General features: G+C 49.1%; 1 protein-coding gene across 1 annotated transcript in view; it reads left to right on the plus strand.

The window, feature by feature from the left end:
- LOC134096011 (protein unc-13 homolog C) overlaps positions 1-24416 on the plus strand; it is a 97855-nt gene that overhangs the window by 51449 nt on the left and 21990 nt on the right. The window contains exons 18-24 of the mRNA XM_062549749.1: positions 215-300; positions 15604-15730; positions 18064-18160; positions 19180-19323; positions 19915-19992; positions 21795-21872; positions 22163-22189. Of these exons, the coding sequence (XP_062405733.1) occupies positions 215-300; positions 15604-15730; positions 18064-18160; positions 19180-19323; positions 19915-19992; positions 21795-21872; positions 22163-22189 (637 nt within the window). The remainder of the gene's footprint in view (positions 1-214; positions 301-15603; positions 15731-18063; positions 18161-19179; positions 19324-19914; positions 19993-21794; positions 21873-22162; positions 22190-24416) is intronic.

Raw genomic sequence — 24416 nt, forward strand, 5'->3', positions numbered from 1 at the left:
CATTTAATCTCCCTCCACAATTTCTTAATCCACCTTCCTTCTGAAGGAAAGCAATTTAACTGGGAGATGATCAGTTTCCCTGGCAAACACATTGGCAGTTCTTTGAGACATTCCATTTAGGTGACAGAAAAATGGCCTGTGTTTAATTCTTCCCTCTGCCTGATGTGAGCTAATGGCTCAGTGCTCTAACCTGTGCTCCTCTGTGTCTCTCCAGATTTCCCCAGGAACTCAACATGGGCCAGATCAGCTCCGAGATCATGTGGAGCCTGTTTGCCCAGGATATGAAGTATGCAATGGAAGGTCAGTGTTCACGCTTCTTAATATACATAATATGCCTCCTCCACATATTTGCATTCTATGGTTTACTCCCTTAACTTTCATTATCTTACTTTATATTGAGCTACCGTGGAACTACTCTTATGGATCCTGTCTTAATGGCTGCCTTAAGTATCAGACTGTGTCAGGGGCCAAATTGTCTTTGTCTACTTAAAATAGTGCACAACAAGTCTTTCCTATTGATTACTGTCGTGAAAGGCGATCATGTTGATGTTGTTGCCTTTTAATTTTTGCCATCTGAAAACCAAGCATTGATCCTGCAAATGGCACCCTAATGAACCCAACAAAGAGTGGCGTTAGATGAACATGTATTAGATTAGCATGTACTGCCCAGGGGCAACAGGGTGACTGTGTGACTTCGTGGAGAGAGGAGCCGCGTGCCCGGAGGTTTCTTAACGCCTCCAACATCTCTATGGGAAGATGGAGGCGACTGATAGGGAGCTTGTATCTTCTGTGAATCAGCGAGCGTGACTGCGGCTCTGATTGATGTTTATTGTTTTGGGGAGTGTTTAGATTTATGGATCTAAGGTGTAAGTTGCAGCTGAAGACAAAAAAAGAGAAAGATTTGAAGAGGATAAGATTACGGGCTTTATCTGGCCGGGACGACATAGTTGATTTCTGCAGGGGCCTTTGCATTCCCCCTTCGGCTGCTGGAGATTAAATGTTGAACCTCAGATGACCTCCCAAGGGCTTACATTCCAAAAAATCTATTTAAATCACAGTGCTAAACTACCCCGTGTTGACGGCCGGTCCCTCCGTAGTCCTAACGTGGAATACAGCATGAGGCTTACAGCTGAATGAGAGCCTGGACATGCCTGTCCATCAGAGGAGGGGAGGAGCCGGGCTCTGGGTCCAGGGGACGTACCGAGAGAAATGCCATCTCCAGCTCTCCAGTGACTCGGCAGTGACGCGGAGGGGTTTTAGATGCGTAATTGCTGCATGCTGTCTCCTCTCCCACCCAGCTGTGGCGGTAACAGCCACTCGATAAACAGGCCGGCTGTAATTTATTCCAATCTCTGCTGCACACGCCTGCCGTAATCTAGCTGGGTGCGGGTGCGGGGGGGAGGCGGTTGCCATGACAACCAGGTGCCAAGATAATGGTAATCCATGTCACACATGCATGCGTGCAATGCACACACACTCACACTCTCACTCACACACACACACACACACACACATTAAAATAACACACAGTAACACTTGGACACATATTTCCATAGTCTCGGGTGCACTCTCTCTTGTAAAGCTTCATACATGGCTATGGCTATCCAGCAGCGCTACTGATGCTAGTTTATTCACCCCTCATGTATTATACATTTTAAATATTAGATTTGGCATTTACCAGGAAACAGCTACCCCACCAGGCACCTCTGCCATCTGTTTTGAAAGGGTTCACCCTTCTCTGTCAAAGACCAATGTCAAGTCTGCCTCTGCTCTGTAGCAAATGGCACACTGTGTCAGCTAGTGAGGTGCAGGCTAATGCTAACAGCTACAAGAGCCTGCTAATGCCTCATCCTCAGGAGGGGAAATCCCTCCCCACGCCCCACTCCCCATCACCCAGCAGAGCTGTGCCTGCGCCAGGCTGTGTTACTGCAAGCCCCTGGCAATGAGAGAGGGGGAGAGAGAGGGTGTGGAGAGGAGGAGAGAGAAGAGTGAGAGTCAGAAAAAGAGGAGATGGGTTGGGTTGAGATGAGAAAGGGCTAGAGAGTGGTGGAGTTGAGCGAGGGCACAGCGAATAGAAAGGGGAGATCAAGAGGTCAGGTGAACAAAGAGAAGAAGGAAATAAGGAAATGGAGACAGATCAAAGGGAAAAAGAGAAAAGAAGAAGACGTTCAGGAGGAGGGAGGCTGTGCTGTCAGAAACACTCAGGCCAGTTCCAGCAGTCACGGACTTGGAGCACAATCACATTTCTTAATTATTGTTGGAAGAAAAAACGAGCTGTTGCTGCTAAGCCAGCGTGACATTTAATGTCACAGACTGTGTCCACTCCACTTGAATGTCTTTAAATACGGAAGCTAGGAAATGACTAAATTGAATAGTTTAGATAATTATGAGCTCAAGATGCTTGTGATAAAGCATAACTGATTTAACTGTTCAGGATCACTGTATATCACACGACTGTCATTTTAGCTGATGTTTGATTGATAGTGATTAGCATAGGTGTTTTGACATCCAGATTGTTCCCTCTTTTGTGTCAGAAATAGAAGCTTAATGTGCTCTTTGTCTGTGTAGTTGGACAGACATTGTATGAGGGTAGAGAACTGGTATACCTCAATCAGAAAGAGGTTGGATAACCAAAGGAATACACAAGCTCTTTTTTTTAACAAGTATTATGTAACCAATGAAAACAAGACTTGCTTTTTGGTTTTACAGCCTCCCTTTCTGCATGAATGGCTTCCAATTCAGATATTATACGATAGAAGCACTTTGTGTCCATGTGGTCATAGAGGCTCCGCTGCAGCTTTGAAAACTGGCCCTCTCCTAGCGCACACAGCTTTAGCAGTAGCTTTGTCACTGTCCAAAACACAGGCGGCCTTTAAGGGCTGTAATAGATGGCTGCCCCCCCCCCCCCCCCCCCCCCCCGTGCTCCATTAGGGTTGCAGGCAGGACCAGGCTCCTGCGGCCGCCGGCAGCCCTGACTCCACTGCTCAGCGGCCGGGCATTCATCTGCCGCGCACTTTATTTCAATCACGGCCCTTTACAGCTGATCTGGAGCTGCGCCAAACACGCCTGCATGCAAACAGACGGCTCTTTTCTTCCCCCTGCGTTCCTCTTCCTCCTCTCGTCTTCTCTCTTCTCCTCTCTGCGTGATTGCCAGAGCTCCGAGAGGAGATTTGCTCTACTCTCTCTCTCTCTCTCTCTCTCTCTCTCTCTCTCTCTCTGTTTTCTCTCTTTATCTTCCATGCTTCCCTCTCACTCTCTCGCTCTCTCTCTCTCAGCTGTCTCCCCCTCTTTCTCTTTTTATCTCTCACAGTCCCTTGCTCTCTCTCTCTTTATCTCTCTCTCTCTCTCTCTCCTTGAGCGTCTCTCCGTCTTCGTGCCACCCCTCCCACTCTCTCCCTTCGAGTGTACCTGAGGCACGTGATCAGGAGGTCAAAGGTTATCCCTGACAGGGATGCTGAGTGAAGCTGGCAGGTCTGCACCTCAGGTGGTCTGGATATGTTGTCATAGCAGAGCTGATTTCAGAGCAGGGGCTCCTCACGTTGCCGTGGGGATGGTTATGGCATAACGAAGAGGTCTAATCGGTGGTGAAAGCACTCTTTCTCATTCTCTCTCTCTCATTCTCTCTCTCTCTCTCTCTATCACTCTATCTCTCTCTCTTTCTAACCTCTTGCAGACTCGTATCAAGGACATAAGGCATTATCTGCAGTCACACAATCTGTGAATAGATGATATTCCAAAGGCACATGTTTGGAGTAAATCCAAGAAATGTTTACAGTGCTGCCTGGAGAAAGAGAGACATCTTGTCTAAACACAAGCATGGCACATACATATTATTGCAGGCACAATGCTGCTTTTCAAGTTGACATTGATATTGTAGCAAAGCGCTAAAGCACGGCATTTATTAAAATACCTCTACAGTTAGAAATATCTTATTCTCCTTTGTACCCTCAGGGTACTGTCTCCATTTAATAAAACTTAACTCAAAGTTTAGAATAGGCTGCTATAGCTTATATCATATACGTTACCATGAAATCAGACCCTGTGCTGTCATTATTTCATGCCAGCCCTGCAGTGGATTCTCTAATGGTCTCCCTCTACGCTGACCCATTTATTGGGCTCATCTTCTATTCATTACTGTGGCCATAAATTACAGTGTGCTGTGCGAATATACAGGTGACACAGTCTTGCTAAGGCGCCTCCGTCGCCTCTTCTGGGTCGCTCCTGTAAGGGATGGGAATTGTGATGAATTCTTCTCCGGGGGAGTGCTGGAGAATGGCCTAGATGTGCTGGAATCTCCACCGAGAGATAAGATGGATTTCTCCAGAAATAAATTCAGTGGGGAAATAAGAGGCACATTTCATTGTGACGGGGAACGTGATTATGCGTCATGGTGAAACCAAGGGAAACATGGCGAGGCAGCCGGTAAATAAGGGGAGGCTCAGGTAGGTGTTGCGACGCGACTCCTTCAGCTAACCTGCTTTTGTGCACCTTTGCTGAGATGCACGAGATGCTGCTCACGGCCCGGGTTGTTTTGGTTGCTGGAAAGTGGAGCGGCTGTTTCCTCATCTTTCCGTCCAGTAGGACTAGAGCAGATGAGAGAGGAATGTTTAAGCTGACGAGGAATCAGACCAGAGGTTGGCTGGACACAGATCAGGAATAAGCCGTGTGTGACTTAATACGTAATGCAGCTTGCTAGTGTTGATTATGGAGGCCTCCAGAGGTTGGAGTAATAGCTCAGTAGTGCACGAGATCTGAACAGCAGGAGATTAAATCCCTGCTGAATTTGCACGCGTGTGTAAATATCGGTGTATGTACACGCATGGGTGTGTGTACACGCATGGGTGTGTGTAACTGTCATTTCACTGTAAACATGGCGTGTCGTTCCGGTACAGCTGCGATATACTGTAGATTCTCTCTACCACACAGCTCATCCCTGATACAGAGCGCCTCTTGCACACTGTGTTTGCTCTGAGTGTCAAACCGTGGAGTCCTAAATGAATGTGGGAGTGCTGCGACTGCAGATTCTCCACTTCCTCTATATTCCCCATACTGCTGCAGTCGCAGGCCTGCTCCCATCCAGACACACTATTTCTGTGGGGGTGAGATTAGAGGGCCTGGGTTCAGCTTGCCATGAAATATCTGTGCCGAGATAATTGGAGACAGTGGGGCTCAGCGGGCCTCAGTGGAGACGCAGCGAGAGGCCTGGAGATGAAGATTTCAGACTTGGAGCTGATGAAGATGATACACACAGTGGTGGTGGTGCCCCTCTTCTGGGTCGGAGCTGCATGTGCTGCCGCTCCACAGGTTCCCTAAATAAGTGCTAATTGGAGCCCTAATGGCCACCTCACGCTACACACGTAATCAGAGAGCGTACTTTAGAGCCAGGAGGGCAAGCCGCAGCTACGGCACCTAAGAATCGGGACTAGTTACTTTTGAAAACATGTCCGACACTCTGCCGTGGTTGTTTGCTCTTCACAATGTAAATTCCAAGCTGCGCGTCAGTGGCTATTGATTTGCGAGGGCTCCTTCTCGGGGCAATATTTACAGTGCTGGAGAAGGTGATGGATGACCCGCGCTAGTGCAGAGGGGGCTTGAGCAGCGCTGGGACTCACATTGTTTGGCACAGACTGTCAGAACCAAACAGCAGTGGCAGTCGGCATGCCTTCACTGAAGACAAAGGAGGATGGAGGTGTGTGTGTTGTGTGGGAGACATACACCTGATGCAATCATCTTTAGGTGAACCCCCTTTTTATGCAAACTGAATTGGAATGGCTGAAAATATGCCACTGCTTTGACCTTTTAAAAGTGCTTGTGAAGGAGTTGTCATCTAGGACTCTGTACGGTCCTCTTTGTGCACATGAATTCTCTCTGCTTTATATCTCCAGCTATTATATCACTGTGACCTGCTACATGCTAATATGGCCCTTTGGCTTTTATCAGGCTTCAGTAAAAAGAAGGCTTGCTCTATAATGGTCATAGGCCTGTGATGAGTCTGACGTGATGCTTTTACAGGTAAAAGGGTAGCCCAGCCCTAGTCTAGATCTGTATTCCTGAGGAGTTTCTTGGCTGAAGGCTGTGATCTCAATGGTGGCTGCAGGAGAGGGGGAAGTGTGGGCTTGGCTCGGCTGCTTTGTGGGCTGACATTAACAGGACCCCCTGGCCAGAGGTGTTGAGCCTCAATAGAGACCAGGCATATGTCAGCACCACTGTTTGCAAATAGCGCCGTGCAGGCGACACAAATGCCAGCCCATGGGGGGGGCGGAGAGGGCTTTGTGTGAAGCAGCAGGAAATCACAGGGTCTGTGTGGGGGCCCACTGAGTGTGCCCACAGGTATGCTGTTTCACTGGCATGCACGTCATAAACATATATGCCCTCCCATCTAGGCACAGGCCTATTGAAATGGGTGATAACAATGAAATGTTGTGACTTTTGATTGTGTGATTGTGGTTGTGTGCAAAGCTATATAGGTTTGTCCTATTGGTGAAGAGCCATCTTGCTGTTCATTCCATCATTTCAAAGCCTTCTGAATTACCATTTTGAACCTGTCCTTTATCCATTTTGAAGCTGTTCAATCTATCTGAGGAATGCCACAAGGGTTCAGTCGTGCCGTTTCTCAGAGAAATTGAACAGATTTTATAGTGACTTGTGACATGAGCTGTTACCTTGACCTTATCTTTAAATAATAGTAAATGACCATGCATCACAGGTGGAAATGTGGAGCATGATGTTCTGAGAGTGGAGAGGGGAGCAGTGCCCGTGGACCAGTTTGGTGCTCGGCTGGCTGAAGCAGCACTGGCCCTTTTGTTTGGATTATCTGAAGTGAGCAAGAATAACAGCACAGAACAATTCTAAAAGCCTGACCCTGTGTTGAGGTCGCCGCTTCCTTTTCTCCTCCAAATGGATGGAAATAACTCTTTCTGACCTGTTTACTTAGAGGCGGTCACGGGCCACGGAGAGCAGCATGCAGCCGCTCGCGTCTTTGTGTGCGAGAGCAGCCGTGGAAATGCAGGGAGACTGGGGATGGGGCTCTGCTCGGCGTGTGTGTGTGTGTGCACGCGCGCATTCTGGTTAATGAAGTCTTTGATGCATGTGCTGTTTGTCACTCAGTGGCCCTCAGCCACGTACAACAGCAAAAGAAATGGATGCTGCTAATTTTAGCCCAGTATGAGGACTGAGGAAGTGAGCATGACTATTCCACTGGCTGCCTGACCTGACTTCATTGGAGGCAGGAGGTGTGTGGCGTGGCATCATTCTGCCACATGGGATGTGTGCATCGCACTGTACTTTGTGTGCGACATGGCACAGAAATGCCACCTTCAGTCCTCCATCATCTCTCTGTCATAAATGTTTTGTGAGATGAGGATTTGCACAAGCATGTCGGTATATTTGCAACAGCGCTCAGCAACATTCTGACACACAGTAAGCATTCATTGCAGAAGATTCGTTTTTACTTGGTGACTATTCATCTCCAATCTGCTTTGAGCTGTATTTTTTAAATAAGTATCTTCTTTACATGGACTAGGCTGTATATTCTGCAGTATTTTAGCCTGTAATCCAGGGCCCTTGTGTGCGTGGAAGTGCGCACACTTTAAAGTGTTAGTCAGTAAGGTGCACCACCTGCAGGGGTTTAGGACTCTGGTGTGTCTCTGCCTGTTGACAGTGTGCAGTGCCAACAGAAAGGCCAGCTTCCCCTACTTCAGTTCAAGTCACATGATTCCCTCCTCTGTCCCTCCTCATTAGCAGCCCGCAGTGGGAGTGGGGAGAGTTCTCTGTGTTGCGGATGCGTTCAGATTCAGCCAGTTTTATGTAAGCGCACAAGATGCTCCCCCCTGAGCCTGTGGGAGCCTGTGGGAGCCTGTGGGAGCCAGTGCAGGGTGTCTGACGTGTTTGTGTTTGGATGGCCAGCGCTGTCAGCACAGGGCTGAGGTGCCCCCAGAGTGTCATTGGCTCGTGTCGGAGCTCACTCTGCCCGCTGGCCAGCTGCACAGGGGTGGATGTGGGGGGAGGGATGTGGGGGATGGTGGGGGGTGGATGTGGGGGGGCGTTTGGCGCCATGTGGGTGAGCGGTCGGCCCTCAGGGGAGGTAGGCACAGCTCGGCACTGCAATTCCTCTGAGCTCGCACCTCAGTGTGCAGTGGCAGAGCCAAGAGGAAGGACAGCCACGCAAGGGAGCGGCCACTGCGTGTGTGTGTGTGTGTGTGAGTCACTTTTGGGGGAGGGGGGTCAGGGATGGGGGGGTGAGGAGCAGCGGCCGCATGGGGGAGAAGTCCCTGTGGTGACATGGAGCGGGAGAGCAGGGGAGACCCGGGCGTGAGCACCTGCATAACAATGTTACTCACGTGGGTGCCCTCGCGCCCTGCCGCACCTCACCCTCACCCTCACCCTCACGCGGCCCTCACGCGGCCCTCACGCGGCCCTCACGCGGCCCGCTGACTCACCAGCAGGGAGCAGTGCCCCCCGGGCACACACGAGTCGCCGCACTGCAGATCGCACGGCCGTGCGGTGCACCGAGAGCCAACCGTTAATCTTCATGCTCTGTAACGTTCTCACCGGCCAGCAGGGAGCCGCGCTCCAATCAAAGGCTCTTCCTTCCTTAAACCCGGGTGTCCTTCACGTGGCAGTATTGACCGATTCCTTACCCGCGCAGAGGAGATGGCCACGTTACTAGAGTGAGGTCATGGAAAGCCCGTTTGTGTCCCATGAGAGGGCTATACAGCCCAGCGTGGCACCTCTATGAATCAACGGCTCCAATGACATGCACACTAACCACGCAAGAGTCCCTGCGCTGCCCTCCCCCTGCTGCCTGGGCTCGGGGCTCAGGGCACGGCTGTTCAGATGGGGCACGGAGCGTGCAGTGAGTGGGTGAGACCGCCTCGCTCGCTAACCGCTTCTGACAGCTGTCACGCCCCCGTCTCCCAGGAACCTGCGTATGGAAATTGCGCTCGAAATCCCATCAGCGAGGCAGGAAATTACAATCAACAGTTGCCAGTTTGCATGTGGGCCACAGAGCTTCACCAGGAGACACCAAAGGCCCTCCCCCCCCCCCCCGACAACACCTCCAGTCCCACGCAGAGCCCACCTCTGGGGTCTGGAGTTTGGCCTGCTGGGGGGGCGCGGGGAGGAGGCCTGTGAGGCTCGGAGGCTTTCTTCTGCACTGGGGGCTCTTTATCTGCACGGCTCCACCAGCAGCTGCAGGGATGATGAGCAGAGCTCCGCGCGTATCCAGGAGGGGCCTTTGAGCTTAAGCAACTTGCAGAGATGTGCTCTCGAGTGTGCCGGATCTGCTTGTAGCCCAAGGCAGGCAGGCAGGTAACAGGAAAACTCCGAGGGCCACTCATATCAGATTGGGAGAGTAAGAGGTGCCGACACACACAGATGTCCCTGAGCAAAGAGGATGATTTCCACTCCAGTGAGCGGCCCGTCTGCTGGAGCTGCACCACAGCGCCTGGACAGGACTCTGGGTGCTGCGCCTGGACAGGACTCTGGGTGCTGCGCCTGGAAAGGACTCTGGGTGCTGCTCCTGGACAGGACTCTGGGTGCTGCTCCTGGACAGGACTCTGGGTGCTGCGCCTGGACAGGACTCTGGGTGCTGCGCCTGGACAGGACTCTGGGTGCTGCTCCTGCTCCCCAGCAACTCTAAAGTTTGGAGTGTCACGCCTAGCGACACACTTGACGGAAAAGTTATGTGACTCAGCCTCTTGCTGTTAAGGTCACTGTGATAAGATCGTTTCCCCCTTTTATATTTTCGGAAGATTCACTTCCTTCAAGTCAGGTTCCTAATGAAAGTCCGTTTGAGATCAGACAATTGGCAATGAAGCTGTCCTCTCCTTTGTCAGCACACAATGCCTTTTGAGAATAAGATAAATAGTAGCCTCAAAACGGCACTATATCCTGGGGTCGCTACACAATGCCTTTTGAGAATAAGATACATAGTAGTCTCAAAACTGCACTATATCCTGGGGTCGCTACCTGAAAGGAGAGACAATTGGTTTCCATGCGGTGTCCGACTGAGAGACATGTATTAGTGTGTTTTGGCGTGACCTGCCCCCTCTAGCCTGCTGTGTTGGCTTTAGCTCAGTAGCGCTCCTCTCGCCCACTGCAGTCCACTCTCCTTGAGCAATTAATTCATCAAGCAGAGATCCAGCCGGCGCCGGATGCCTCTCTCAGCAGAATCAGAGGGCTTTTCCTGATTGTCTGGACTCATTCTGAGAATTGTGTGGGGAGATGAGTGAGACCCTGAGTCATTAACTGTGTTTGAGGGGGAGCTCTTCTCCTGCCCCTCTGGGCCAGCCAGATATCGGACAGGGCACCAATTAGCATAAACTGCTGTTAAGCAAATCCCAGCCCTTCAGAGCAAATGGGAAATACACACCTACGTTCTTAAAATGTGTGTGTGAGAGAGACAGAGACGGAGAGAGAGACGGAGAGAGAGGGGGGGCAGGGTGTGGATCTGCACTCCTGTTGAGGAGATAAATGTTCTGACCGGCACTCTGTTTAGGATTAGCACCACCTCCTTTTGGCCAATTCTATTTGATTTCACGTTATTATTTCATTGCAACAGTTCTTACTGACTGCTGAGCTCTATAGCAGTCACTTTGGCTGATCTCATTGTGTGCGCTGCAAAACCCTAATGTATAGTGTGTGCTCCAGACTCTGTTTCATTAACTCACCTCTGATGAAGAGGAGATAACTTAGGAGGCGCTGGGGCCAGGTGACTCCCAGGCATGTGACCAGATTATTTCATAATAGATTAGATGATGATCACTGGGACCATTTTATCCCAATCAAAGCATAAATCTCTATCAAAGAATCATTTAGTTCAATTTTGTTTTTAATATTCCCAGCTAATGGAGAATACACTTCATTGACTATGAAATACTGCACCAGATGGAGATCTTTCATATCCTCAACTCACCACATTGCCTTGTATAGGTGTGCAAACAAAGCATTTTGTTGAAATGATCTATATTACTGTCAGATTGTCTATATTACTGCCTGTGTTCATATGCATAATAGAAGGTCTCCAGGCGTTGACACTCATAGACACCCCATCTGAGGGAGCATCCTTGGGCCATCTCCCTTCCTTTCAGCATGCTTTAACTGCTCTTGACAGGCAGCTCTCGTCACCAAAGCATGAAATTTGTCATCATCACTTGACTGATGGTGTCCCGGGGAAACGGGGGCTCTCCAGGAAGCTGTCTATCTTAGGTGTGAGCGCCTGAGACATGCGAGCGGAACGGCGTGCCTCGCTTAGCGTCCACTCCCATATCGGAGCCGAGCCGAGCCGACGCGCCCGACTGGGTGACAGTGGCAGTCCAGTCATTAGCGACGCACAACAAATGAGTCTGTGCAGGCGTGTCCACCCACCACATCTGCAGCAGCGACGGCAAATCTGTCTGCACAGTTTGTTTGTAGGTGTCTTTGTTCAAACATTCCCCTTCAGCTGATGATGCCAGCAGAGCGTTTTATTTAGTCTCCTGGTATGTTTACTTGTGTCAAGTAGAATAAGTGTTTAAAGAAGGCAAGGAAATGAGTGCATGCCAGAAGCAGGAGATTGGGAACCTTTGGTAGACATGACTTGGCCCCCCTTAAGCGGATTTACACACACATGCCTCTCGCTGAGTGTTGCAGGTGGACCACACAAGCTTAACATTTGGCCACAGTTAAAGCTTATTAAGAATCAACAGTCATTTTGTCAACAGTCATATTGAGATGAACTTCCAACTCCCTGTCAGCCTTCTAGATCATTCTCAGTTTGCCTGAGTTTTCCCAGGCCAGCTTTCTGTTAGAACGTCCAATGCACTTAACTTTTTGGGAAATTTTGTACACACATCAAAGGCTGAATCCTCTGCCTGAGGCATCAAATGACTCCAGCATCTGTGGATTGCACTCAATAAAACCCTGTTTAGAGACTCATTAGTCAGAGATATAAGACTGGATCATGAATGTACCTTTGAAGATCAAGGATGAAAAACTACTGCTGTGCCTCACCCCAGTCAATGTCATTACGCTCAACTGTGGAAATGTGCAGTGATGGGGGTGGTCAGTCTCTCAGCTGGCCGTGTTCCACCTACACGGCCCAATTTTGTGTCAGTGCCCACAGAGTTTTTGTGTATAGCTGCTACTCTCTGCGGCTCTCCATGGTCCGTTGCTCAGTATGTGCAGCCATGGATACACTCCAGTGGAGACGTCCACAGAAGACCCAGGAGAGTTGACCTTCAGAATCTTCCAGACTACCTGTCCTCATTCATGTCAGTCAAGAGGCCCCTATATGCCTCCACTGGGAAGCGTGTGCTAGTATGCACTGTAGCCAGGGAGCAGCCAGGAGCGCAGAGGAGGGGGTGGGTATGTTCAGAGAGGGTGAAAGCGGAGCGAGAGGCGCAAACGTTCAAACATTTCCACGCTCTGTTTTTGCGAAGGGAAGGGGTGAAATCCCCCTTTAAGCAGACCTAGAAAGTGACGTTACATTTGAACAGAACTGCTTGTCAATCTGACAGAGATCGATATCCCACTATGACGACTTTGTGACACGCCTCTTTAAGCAGACAGGAAGTGTTCGAATTTTGCTTCCATAGAGATGCATTATGTTGCTCTATCTTGTCAGTAATGAAGGATCTTCCATAGAGATGCATTAAGTTGCTCTATCTTGTCAGTAATGAAGGATCTTCCATAGAGATGCATTAAGTTGCTCTATCTTGTCAGTAATGAAGGATCTTCCATAGAGATGCATTATGTTGCTCTATCTTGTCAGTAATGAGGGATCTTTGGCTATAGTTCCATCAGACGGGAGCAGGCTGGGGGGCAGAGGAGGGGGTGGGCGCGTTGGAGGGCTTTGGGTTGTGGGCATGGCGCCGCCTGGGCATCTGGGGCTCTGGGCTGCCCCGGTTCTGCTCTGCCCATCACAGCGTGCGCGGCCCACGCCTCTGCCACACTCAACCACCGAGATGCCCGCAGTGCCTACTCAGCCGAGTTATCAAAGTGGCACCGTCACACCGGATCACATTTCCCCGCCGTGAGTTTCCCTCCTCGTTCACACAGGACTGAGGATACTCGCTGCACGAGGGGCACACACAAGTGCTCGGGATCTCGCGCTACGGCGGCACATCCGCTAGAACAACAAAGACTCAAAACGCAAGTGTATGTTGCCAAAGTGACAAAAGATTTGTAATGCCTCCATTTCTGCCATGAAGAAAATCTGTGGGATTTGTGGAAAGACAACTGTCAGCTTCATGGTATTTAATATGGTGGCAAGCACCCTGGTGGTGACTGGGTTTGCTATTGTAGCAGGAAGCGCGTATGCATAGGTGAAAACATGGATTATAGACCCTTTGATGTTCAAGAGGAAAGTCATTATGCTCTCTCTCACTTCTCTTTCCCAACCACAGAAGCATTCCTTTAGTGAAAACCTTGAATTCCACCATCTCATATTCCCACATATTCCCTGTAACAGTGTGTTTGAAATGGCTTTTGTCCAGGATTGTGTTGGTTTTGAAAAAGCCAGTGATTATCTCAAAGTGATTCGACATACTGGTGGTCTCTACTTTGCAATTCAAAATATGGCTTTTATGTTTACATCCCCAGCATACAGTCAGATCTTTTTGTGTTGACTTGTGTGCGTGTGTGTGTTCCAGTTGATGGCTAAAATATGGATTGAGTCATTTGAATAATTGATGCGTGCAAAGGGAACTTTTATGAATGTTTATTGTGAATGCCTCCTATGTCAAAAGCTATTTTGTAAAAATGTTTATTTTATGCCCAGTGATTATCTAACCATCAGAATGGCTGTAAATGGCTGCAGGGGAACAATAAAAGACTCAGGAAAAGCAGCGCCGTTATTGTCTGGATCAGTCAACGTACTGAGCTCCACTCCCATTCGTCCAAGCCTACACACAGCACAGGGTGACCACATCCCTGGACAGAGCAGATTGAGTGGGGGGCAGAGTGGATGAATTTCAAATGCATCAGTAGATCAGAGGAGACAAGCATTTAAGGTTGATGTTTGATCGTCCCTCAATCTGTCAAGCAGATAGCAGTCAATGGGCAAGGCAAGGCAAGGCAGGGCAAGGCAAGGCAGGGCAAGGCAAGGCAAGGCAGGGCAAGGCAAGGCAAGGCAGGGCAGGGCAAGGCAGGGCAAGGCAAGGCAGGTTCAGTGGGCAAGTGCTGACAATGCTACCTGCCTGGCTGAGGTGTTGCTCATATCCATTCACATTGGCAGTTGAGCTGCTGTAGTGCACACTGCAGCAAACCCAGCCTGTAATCTGCATCGGCTTTCTTGTCTTTTTCTCTGTTCTGTTCCTTTCCCTCTTCATTTCTATCGGTTCGCCTGCCAGTGGACTAGCGCTTTTTCTCCCCTTGACTTGTCAGCTAGTATCTTTTTGTCTCTTGACGTTTTTTCCCATTCAATACAGAGAAGCTGCAATGTCTACTGTCCAGTCCACAAGAAAATCCATATGGGGCAGCCTTCACCCAATCTAACTTTCATTAAGTCCTGAGTCAGGTCCTATTTCGAATGCCTCTCACTGCCAAGGTCATGCCAGCGTCACCATAAACCTTGCTGATTTTAAACACAGGGCTCCCTGACATGAGTTTCAGATTGCCTGCCTCTCCCAATATTGTGAACATGAGGCTATTGGTTTGGGCTTGAAATCTCTCTTCACTACATGTTGTTTCTATTTGTTCCTGAGGGCTCAATATTAGGCCTGAAGGGCCGGGGCATCGTCTCATCTGCTGTCAAGTCCACTGAGCCAGAATAGTGGCCTCTCGTTGGGTCGGGTTTAGCTGCTCCTTCTATCTGACTGAATACTGAATGAGAGCCGCTAGCATATACTGTGGTAAATAGACACCGCTCAGAGCAGCAGGGCCAGCCAAAGAGCTGCTTAGAGTTGCACTGCTGCAGTTTAAAGGGACTGGCTGGTTGTTTGCAGGGTATGTTAAGGGATAGCGGATGGACTGTAAAACTGCTCATTTTAATTAGGAGGCTTTGAACACAGCAGCCGCTCCGCACCCCAAAACAAATGGGATGCGCTGGGGATGCTACATCAAAACATGGCTGTCTTTCCTCCCCTCCCCTTTCTTGTGATTCTTTCCAAATGGCTACACAGCGCCCTGCAGCTCAGAGTTCACTGCTAAAGAGGTTTAAGCATTCTTTTGGAATGTGCACGTACCAAAATGGTAGCAGTACATCTAAGGGTTGTTTGAGATGTTTTCATTTGGACATCTGAGCTATCTGAAATTGAATCATCTATTCCCTTGTCTATAGCGTGAACATGCCAGTTGATAGAGTTTATTGCTATGTGCACTATTGGGGGGCTAAGAGAAGGGGCAGCTGCTACTTTTGTTCAGTACGTGATGTGCATGATGATGACACTAAAAAGAGACTTAATTCTTCATTTAAGAATTCTTATTTTTGTTGACTAAAGGATGAGAGTTGTTTGTTGCAAAAAATTGTATGTTTAAGCATTTCAAATAGTCATGTAATAATATGTAATGACAGTCAAACCCATAAAGACATGTTACTTATGCAGAGTGATGTATGTTGATCGCCATTAAAATAACTCATGTTAACGTATTTGTATTCTCTTTGTATCACCTCTTCTGTTGCAGAGCATGATAAACATCGTCTATGCAAAAGCACGGAGTACATGAATTTACATTTCAAAGTCAAATGGTTCCATAATGAGTACGTCCGTGATCTGCCAGCCTTCAAGGGGATCCCACCGGAGTATTCTCTGTAGGTATTCACGGTCACTCCACTGGCATCATGTCTGTCTTGTGTTACTTTATATTCCACTCACTGTGTGGCTCCCTCTCCTCAGCCCTGTCTCTGTATATTTATATACTGTGTGGACGTCCTAGTGCTCAAGTGGCCGTTCCTCTCTCCTCACCATGTGTGTGCTGACTCCCTCCTCTCCCACGCTCCGTCACTGCACTTGAGTTGGGAAGTCCAAGTAAACACATGACCTAGAGCTTGCGCACAGCGTGCCACAAGGGTAATCCCCTCTTGCATGATTTTGTAATACATGTGTAGAAACACATTGCCCTTCCACACGCGGCCGTTGTTGGTGCAACAGCATCCAATCCATTAGGCTGAATGATGAGCGTGCGGCGCGCGGGAGCCGCTGACAGCCAGGACAGGGCGGCGAGCGTTGTGCTCGGCCTGTCACTCAAACAACACCTTGAGAGGAATTGATTTTCCCAGAGGCAGCCTCCTCCACTCCTCGCCTGCTAGATATTATTATTATTATTATTAATCTCTCCAGCAGATGTGTGCATGCTGCCTGACTGGGATCACCTGCAGCACACTGGACAGCATCATCATAATGATGCAATTATCATACGGCAGGAGGGGGAGGTCACATGCTCCTCCCAATTTGATTCACTTTTTTTGGCCCGTTCAGTTCTATGTGAATGCCTGTCTGCCTGTGTTTGCCCCTCTTCTCTCTCTCTCTCTCTCTCTCTCTTTCTCTCTCTCTCTCTGTCTCTCTGTCTCTCTGTGTGTGTGTTTGTGTGTTCTCTCCTCATGGACCCAGCGTGGCTGTGAAGTGCTGCTCCTATACACCGCTCAGTGTCTCTTTACTGCACCCTCTGCGGTGCCCACTGCTTTCCAGCGTTTCCCGGCGCTGGTGTGCCCAGTTCTGTGCTGCCCTCTCCTCAGCCCCCACTGCCCCCTCTGTGCTGCCCTCTCCTCCGCCCCCACTGGACCCGTTTTCACACCGTGCCCCTGCACCGTACAGTGCACTACAGCACTACAGCGCTACAGCACTACAGCACTACAGCAACGCCCCCTCAACCTTAGCGCTCTGTTCTACGCCACTCCAGCACACTACACAGTGTCTCTCATTCACTGCACGGACATTCTGTGTGTGTATGTGGTATTTTAGGATCTTGTTCACACTAAAACTCACTTTGCTAATCACCAGCATTCACCTCCACCTCTGGCCACTGGTAGCTGTGTGTGTCCCGCTTGCTCGTCCTTATTCCTTAATGCATGCACGTTGCCCCGCCCTTCTGCCCTCTTGTTCTTCCCAACGTGATGACTGTCTCCAAATCAACATGCTTTACTGCCTAGATATTAATTCAGTCTGCATTGATTTGCATTAATGCCTTTAAAATGCTGTAAATCTCTCCTTGGATTCATAATGTATTGTGACAAGCAAGCCCTCCACCGTGCAAGATGTTGCCTACCAATATTAAAAATGCCTCGCTTATTGAGCTAAATCTGAACATGAATAGGAGGCCCTCCCACACAGATTTATGATGCAGGTGCTACGTGGAAAAGCTTTTAGGAGTTGTGTCACTTGAACACCTGCACTAGAGTTAGTGAGCGCTCCCCTATCTCTGCTGCTGCTCTCCATATCAATCAGCCATCACATCTGAGGCGTAGCCGTGCGGCCTGCACCTTATCTCCGCAGCACGAGGCGTCCCCTCACAGAGGCGTAGCCGCGCGGCCCGCACCGTATCTCAGCAGCACGAGGCGTTCCCTCACAGCTCCTGCACACGTGTGGGTGCGTACTGCGTACCCCAGGACTACCTTGGTGCAGATGGTCATTGCCACTTTTGAAGCGCCGCGTCCACCGCTTTGGAAACTAATGGAGTTGAGACAGTGGCACAAAGCTTTTCTTTTTTGCTGTTTGTTGTTTCTCTAATGAGGTCTGGACTGCACCGCCTCATTATAAAACTCCCCAAAAACAGCTTAGTGGAGGAAAAGCCAGAGTGAGCCGCAGCCACAGCAGCAGCAGCCACAGCAGCCACAGCAGCCACAGCAGCCACAGCAGCAGCAGCAGCAGCAGCAGCAGCAGCAGCAGCAGCCACAGCAGCCACAGCAGCAGGCTGGCTGGATGTCCTCTCCTCTCCGCCGGCCGCTCCGTCCCTCAGCACCCTTAATTGCTGTAATGGGGGTCGGAGCCCACAGCCCTCCAGGGGGGCGCTGTCTGGGAGGGATTTGGCGACGGGATCACCAAGCGTCGCTGTGACCTGACGTGTTGCTCTCTCTCTCTCTCTCTCTCTCTCTCTCTCTCTCTCTCTCTCTCTCTCTCTCTCTCTCTCTCTCTCTCTCTCTGGCAGGTGGTTCGAGCCTTTTGTTATTCAGTGGCTCGATGAGAACGAGGACGTGGCCATGGACTTCCTTAATGGCGCTCTCGAGAGGGATAAGAAAGACGGGGTAAGCGCTCGCTCACGTTTGAAGAGCACTCAGTACAACTGAGATGTCTGCCTGTCATCCATCCCAGCAGGATAAAATTGGCTTATGCCCTACTGCGTTTACCTGAAACATTAACTTGGATGTCCTCATCCTGCTTTAGGCTCTAGTAAGATCATCTGAGGAGTTTAAGCACTTTGATATAGTCATTACAAATAATGTCTCACAGCACCATGGCCCAACATATTACTGATATTACTCATATTACTCATATTACAACATATTATAACATGACTGACTTTGTGTGCTAAACTGCTGGTTGGAACATAGGGCTGATTGGATTCATACGTTAATTGCATACAGTGCTCTAACAGGTTTTTTATCAGAATAATTAAATCCAGTTGCTAAAACAAGTTTATTAGGAGGTGCATTTGCACAAACAGTCCTAATTATAATTGAGAAAACATATAGTCAATTTCAGGATACAGAGGGAGAAATGAAAGTTCCCTTTGTACACAATGTAAGGGCTGCAGAACGTTCAGCATGTAAAGCACACGCCCGTATACCCGCCCCGCTGCGGTTCTCCAGCAGTAGCGTGTGCTCTTGTGGCCATATAAAGCACACGCCCGTACCCCGCGGCGCTATGTGCTAACGTGTGCTCTTGTGGCCATGTAAAGCACGCGCCCGTACCCCGCGGCGCTATGTGCTAACGTGTGCTCTTGTGGCCATGTAAAGCACACGCCCGTAGCCCGCGGCGCTATGTGCTAACGTGCGCTCTTGTGCTCTTGTGGCCATGTAAAGCACGCGCCCGTACCCCGCGGCGCTATGTGCTAACGTGTGCTCTTGTGGCCATGTAAAGCACACGCCCGTAGCCCGCGGCGCTATGTGCTAACGTGCGCTCTTGTGCTCTTGTGGCCATGTAAAGCACGCGCCCGTACCCCGCGGCGCTATGTGCTAACGTGTGCTCTTGTGGCCATGTAAAGCACACGCCCGTAGCCCGCGGCGCTATGTGCTAACGTGTGCTCTTGTGGCCGCCCCTCCAGTTCCAGGTGACGTCGGAGCACGCGCTCTTCTCCTGCTCGGTGGTGGACGTGTTCACGCAGCTCAACCAGAGCTTTGAGATCATCAAGAAGCTGGAGTGCCCCAACCCACACGCGCTGGCCCACTTCATGCGCCGCTTTGCAAATGTAAGCACATGTGCATTTTCACACCATCACAGTCATAGGTGCAATGTATGTTACACGGGGGTGGGATACTTACTGTAGATCATTTGCAGAATGAATTTTCAATGAATAATTGTTATATTAAAAGAGTTATTTTATATTTTTAGATATTATTGTAGTTATATTATACAGTATAATGAATCACATTTTAAGTGTGAATAAAAGTTAGAGTATAATTCAGATTTTTTAATTATAACTTTATAAGCTTTGATTTTTTAATGAAGGCTCTGACAGATGATTCCTTTATTAGATTTGGCACTGGCAATCAATTACAACAGTACAACAGCGAAACATTTATTCATATTTTTTTGCATTTCTTGAAATGCATAATTCATGTATTTAATGCTACACCTTCTTTATATTTCTTTTTTGGATGCTCAGTAAAGAAGGAGGTCTTGATGTTTTTTTGGTCAGATATGTCAGTGTTGGCAGAATGTAAAATGCTGTTGTCTTTTGAGCTCTTTTATCAACATCTTAAGGTTCGGTGCCAAATCCTGTGTCTCCAGCTGTCACTCTGAGCTCCCAGCTGATTTCTTGTCTGTTTCTCCTTTGTAGACCATCAACAAAGTTCTTGTGCAATATGCTGCAATCATATCCAAGGATTTCCCCATGCATGCCAGTAAAGAGAAAGTGGTAAGCATCATCTGCTCTCTTTCATGCTGTGGTCCTGTTGTGGTGTGTCTTTTTTGGGCACATCAGACATTAGTATCGTTGTCTTTGGCGGGGCATCCTGCTCCCTTGTTTCCATGGTGACCGCGGCGAGGCTTAGTGAGGCGCTGAGGTTTGTGGTGAACTGTGACCGGCCCATTAGGTGGATCTGCAGCTCAGCCATGTGGCCAGCAGGCCTGCACTCACACATGCCCACTAACTGGGCTGCACAGAGGAGGAAGCATGTCTCATGCAGGCCTGCACTCACACATGCCCACTAACTGGGCTGCACAGAGGAGGAAGCATGTCTCATGCAGGCCTGCGCTCACACATGCTCACTAACTGGGCTGCACAGAGGAGGAAGCATGTCTCATGCAGGCCTGCGCTCACACATGCTCACTAACTGGGCTGCACAGAGGAGGAAGCATGTCTCATGCAGGCCTGCGCTCACACATGCTCACTAACTGGGCTGCACAGAGGAGGAAGCATGTCTCATGCAGGCCTGCGCTCACACATGCTCACTAACTGGGCTGCACAGAGGAGGAAGCATGTCTCATGCAGGCCTGCGCTCACACATGCTCACTAACTGGGCTGCACAGAGGAGAAAGCATGTCTCATGCAAGATCATTCATTTCACCTTCTCCTCTTTGTTTTCCGTGACAGAGGGGGCAGGACAAAGACTAGACAGGTTCTACAGCAAATTACATGCAATCCGCTTTCTTTTAACAGTCAAATAGAATGCTTTTGCTATCAGTCTGAGGCGGATGACAGATGTTTCCTTTAAAAGTGTGACAGGTCCACAGAGGAGGCTTCTGTTGGACATTAATTAAAGGCCTATCTCTGGCTCCGTCTTCCTGTGTGTGCTGTACAGTATGCTCTCGCATCAGTGTGCTGTGCCCTAGCGCTTCTCTCCCTCCCTAATTGACAATTTTGCTCAACTCTGAAAAACCTCATGTGATCACCACCTTTAAAGTTGTACTTCCCCAATAAATCATCTCCGTAATTAAACAGGGGCTTTCTACATTCCCTTACGATAGAGCGGTATATGTTTTAGCGAGGTTACTGTCTCGGATCATCTGTCGGCTCACAGCGCCCGCACAACTTCCATTCCATTTGTGAGCGATAAAGCCATTTGGACTCCACCGTCGCGCAGATCTCCAGCCTCTTAATACGCATCTGAAGCCCTGCGAGGAGCTTCATCAGTGGGCCGACGTGACGTGTGCCCTTGGCCAGCCTGGCGTAGATCACGCTGGTAATTGTTTTAAGTGCTCAGACAGATGAGGACAGTCGTATATCGGTCAGTCCAGGCTGTTGAGGAGGCATGCCGTGTGCTCCAGGTTCAGCCCTGCTCTGCTCTACTCCACACACATCAGCAGCTTATTGATATGGACACACTGTTGCCCCTCTAAAGATGCTTTATTGGCGTTTCGGAGTGCCTCTATAAAACTGATTTCACAAAAAAAATCAAACCTTCTCCTCGAGGAGAGAACAGAGAAAAGAACAAGAAAAAAAATAGTAGGTAGACAAGAAAAAAAGTCTTGACTTTGTATAATGTAGAAAGTTTGTAATAGAATATGAGGAGAACTCTTTAGCATGAAAATGGATTTCTGAATTTGAATTAATTATCTCTGACCTATCATGGGCTCCTCAGTGGGTATAGATTTAATGATAGCATGCATGAATGCCCTGATGATATGGATGGAAATCAATTCACACATATGCCTAGCTGGCTCAAAAAATAGGATGACTCCAGAAATCCTCTCATTTTCTTCTGGTTTGCTCGACAGCCCTGCATCCTGCTCAACAACATTCAGCAGCTCCGAGTCCAGCTTGAGAAGATGTTTGAGTCTATGGGAGGAAAGCAGGTATGTATCGGTCTGTTGGGGCACTGGTGGCGCCCCCTGTAGTATTGGCTGACTAGATGGATGGATGCTGTCCTCTCTAACCCTGTCTGTTCACCTCTAACACCCGTCCTGTGTCCTTGACAGTGTCGCGGTAACCCTCCTCGTGACATGAAGTTGCATGTCTGGTGTTCTGGTCTGTCTGTCTGTCTGTCTGTCTGTCCGTCTGTCTTTCCTTCTAACCAATGTGAAATGCGTGTCTGTCTCCTGTGGTCTGTTTCTGTCTCCCATTCTCTGCGTGCTGTGTGCGGCAGGAGGAAGGGGTGGTGGCCTTCTGCAAGGTGTGTGAACGGCCCCTCCTGCATCGCCATGGCCACTGAAAGCACGCCACCTCCCCATGCCTCCTGGCCTCCACACCCTCCTCCCCATGCCTCCTGGCCTCCTGTGCCACCCCCCCTCTCCCTCCACCCCCCCTCCTGCTTTCCCATGCCTCTGTTCTCACCCCGTCAGGAGCATGTGTCACAGCTGCTGACATAACTTGGCATGTGCCAAAGCGCTGCGAAAACCACCATCTCAGAGGCTCCGATAGCACGGGGGCCACCAGACTTTGACGACTTTCCCTGTCTGAAAAGCCAAAGCCATTTTCAACATCTCTCAGATTGGGTGGATCTGAAACACCCAATCGCACTTTTATTTATAGCTTGTCTTTTTGTACCACCCCTCCAACCCCCCCCCCCCCCCCCCCATGTCCCCCCACACTACAGCGCTAATGGCTAATTTAGCAGCGGGGATCACCAGTGTGGGGATGCAGTGGCGCTTGATCTCCGTTTTGATCATCATTCCTCATTTCGCTCACCCCAGTCACCCAGGGCAGCCTGACGCGTGTGTGTCGCCAGGGCTTGGTGAGCTTATCTCACACTCAGCGCACTTTTCCCGCTCTGCTCACAGCTCACACTGAGAGAGGCACTGCTGTCACACACGACCTGCCACCTCCTCACCGCGGCCACAAATATAGCGCTTTGTAATTTACACCACAGCGCACCACACCACTGCAGACTCACACCAAATATAGCGCTTTGTAATTTACACCACAGCGCACCACACCACTGCAGACTCACACCAAACAAAGACAACTGTTTTGGAGTTGCGTATATTATGCATGTGGAAAAGCATTGATTTAGAACCACGGGTTAAAAGTTGTGATAAATCTGGAAGCGCAGTTCTGAACTTGTGAAGTGTGGTTTATTAATGAAGCTAGCCCTTCTTACATCAAAGCTCGCTACTTAAGCAGAGACTTTTTGTGCAGCCAAACTCTCCAGTAAAACACTTAACAGCCATAGCAGGGATGGCGTTCCCAAAGCAATTAGCAAAGTAAAAGAAAAACGCAATTATGGAGGAGTGTTATCACAAAATTATAAAAAAAACAGATCGCTAACAGTCCAGGAAATTAATTGCAGAACTTAAACTTTGCTCTGATAGTTGAAGTCAAGTGTTGCCCCTCTCTTTATCCACTGTCCTTATGATCCCATTCAGTCTTAAGGGAGTAAGAGTTTTATAATTGGGTCCAACACTTAGAGCCAGACGCACACCTTTGGCTTCAGGTATTCTCTCCTCTCCTGACCACAGTCTCTTCATATTTTAGAGGCTATAGCCTTGCTTTCTTCACGCTACGGTGAGAACATTTTTACAGGATATGTGACATGTAGGTTAGGGATCCTTCTAGTGTCTGTCCAGCCTGCTATACAGTATATGCAGTGTTTGGTCATATAGAGATGTCCAAGCAGGTGACCTCTCCTAGCTAACTGCTCTGCACAAACCCCGTTGGAAATCCATCGCACTGCCCTTCTGAACAATTCCCTTCTGCTTTATGCTAATAAGACTGACTCTGAGTGACATTGTTTATTCTTCAATTAAATACCCATGTCCATCCTGTTTTAAATCATTTGACACTGTTTTGACTTCGTGTCTGGTGTCATTTGGTAAATATATCCTTTAACATTTACATGGAAATTGCCTCCTGTCAAATCAACTCAATTCCATCTTATCTGGGTACAGTATTACACACCCACAAAAATCATTATTTTGAATTTAGGCATATAGCACTGCACTGCTGTAAGGGGCGTTTAACAAGCCACATTATTGCATATGGGGGGGAAGAGGAGGGAAAAGCAATGTAGCCAAGAATGAAAACTCATTCCATATGATTCTACATTAATTGAAATATAAGAACTATAATGGGCATGTTTCTATTTTAGATACTGTACTTCACCCTGCAGTCTGGGTGATTGTTGCCAATGCAACGTGGATGTTGTTGGCTTGGCCATGTTTTACTTGAATGCAGCGCATGAGGACCTTGGCCACACGCTTCCAGAGGTGTGCTGAGCAAGAGCAGCATAGCATAGCCACTTCCCCCATGATCCTCCTGGTCTGAATTCAGCACGCTAGCCTCCCTCCCAGCGACCCCGTTTGACCGCGGTGTAGCCACATCAAGCCCAAGTGCCAGTAGAGGTTTCAGAGAATGAGAGCCAGTTCCGGTGTGAGGTCACTCACTTGAAGAGGCCAGCTGAC

The sequence above is a fragment of the Sardina pilchardus genome, chromosome 11 (genome assembly GCF_963854185.1).
Source record: "Sardina pilchardus chromosome 11, fSarPil1.1, whole genome shotgun sequence".
NCBI lineage: Eukaryota > Metazoa > Chordata > Actinopteri > Clupeiformes > Clupeidae > Sardina > Sardina pilchardus.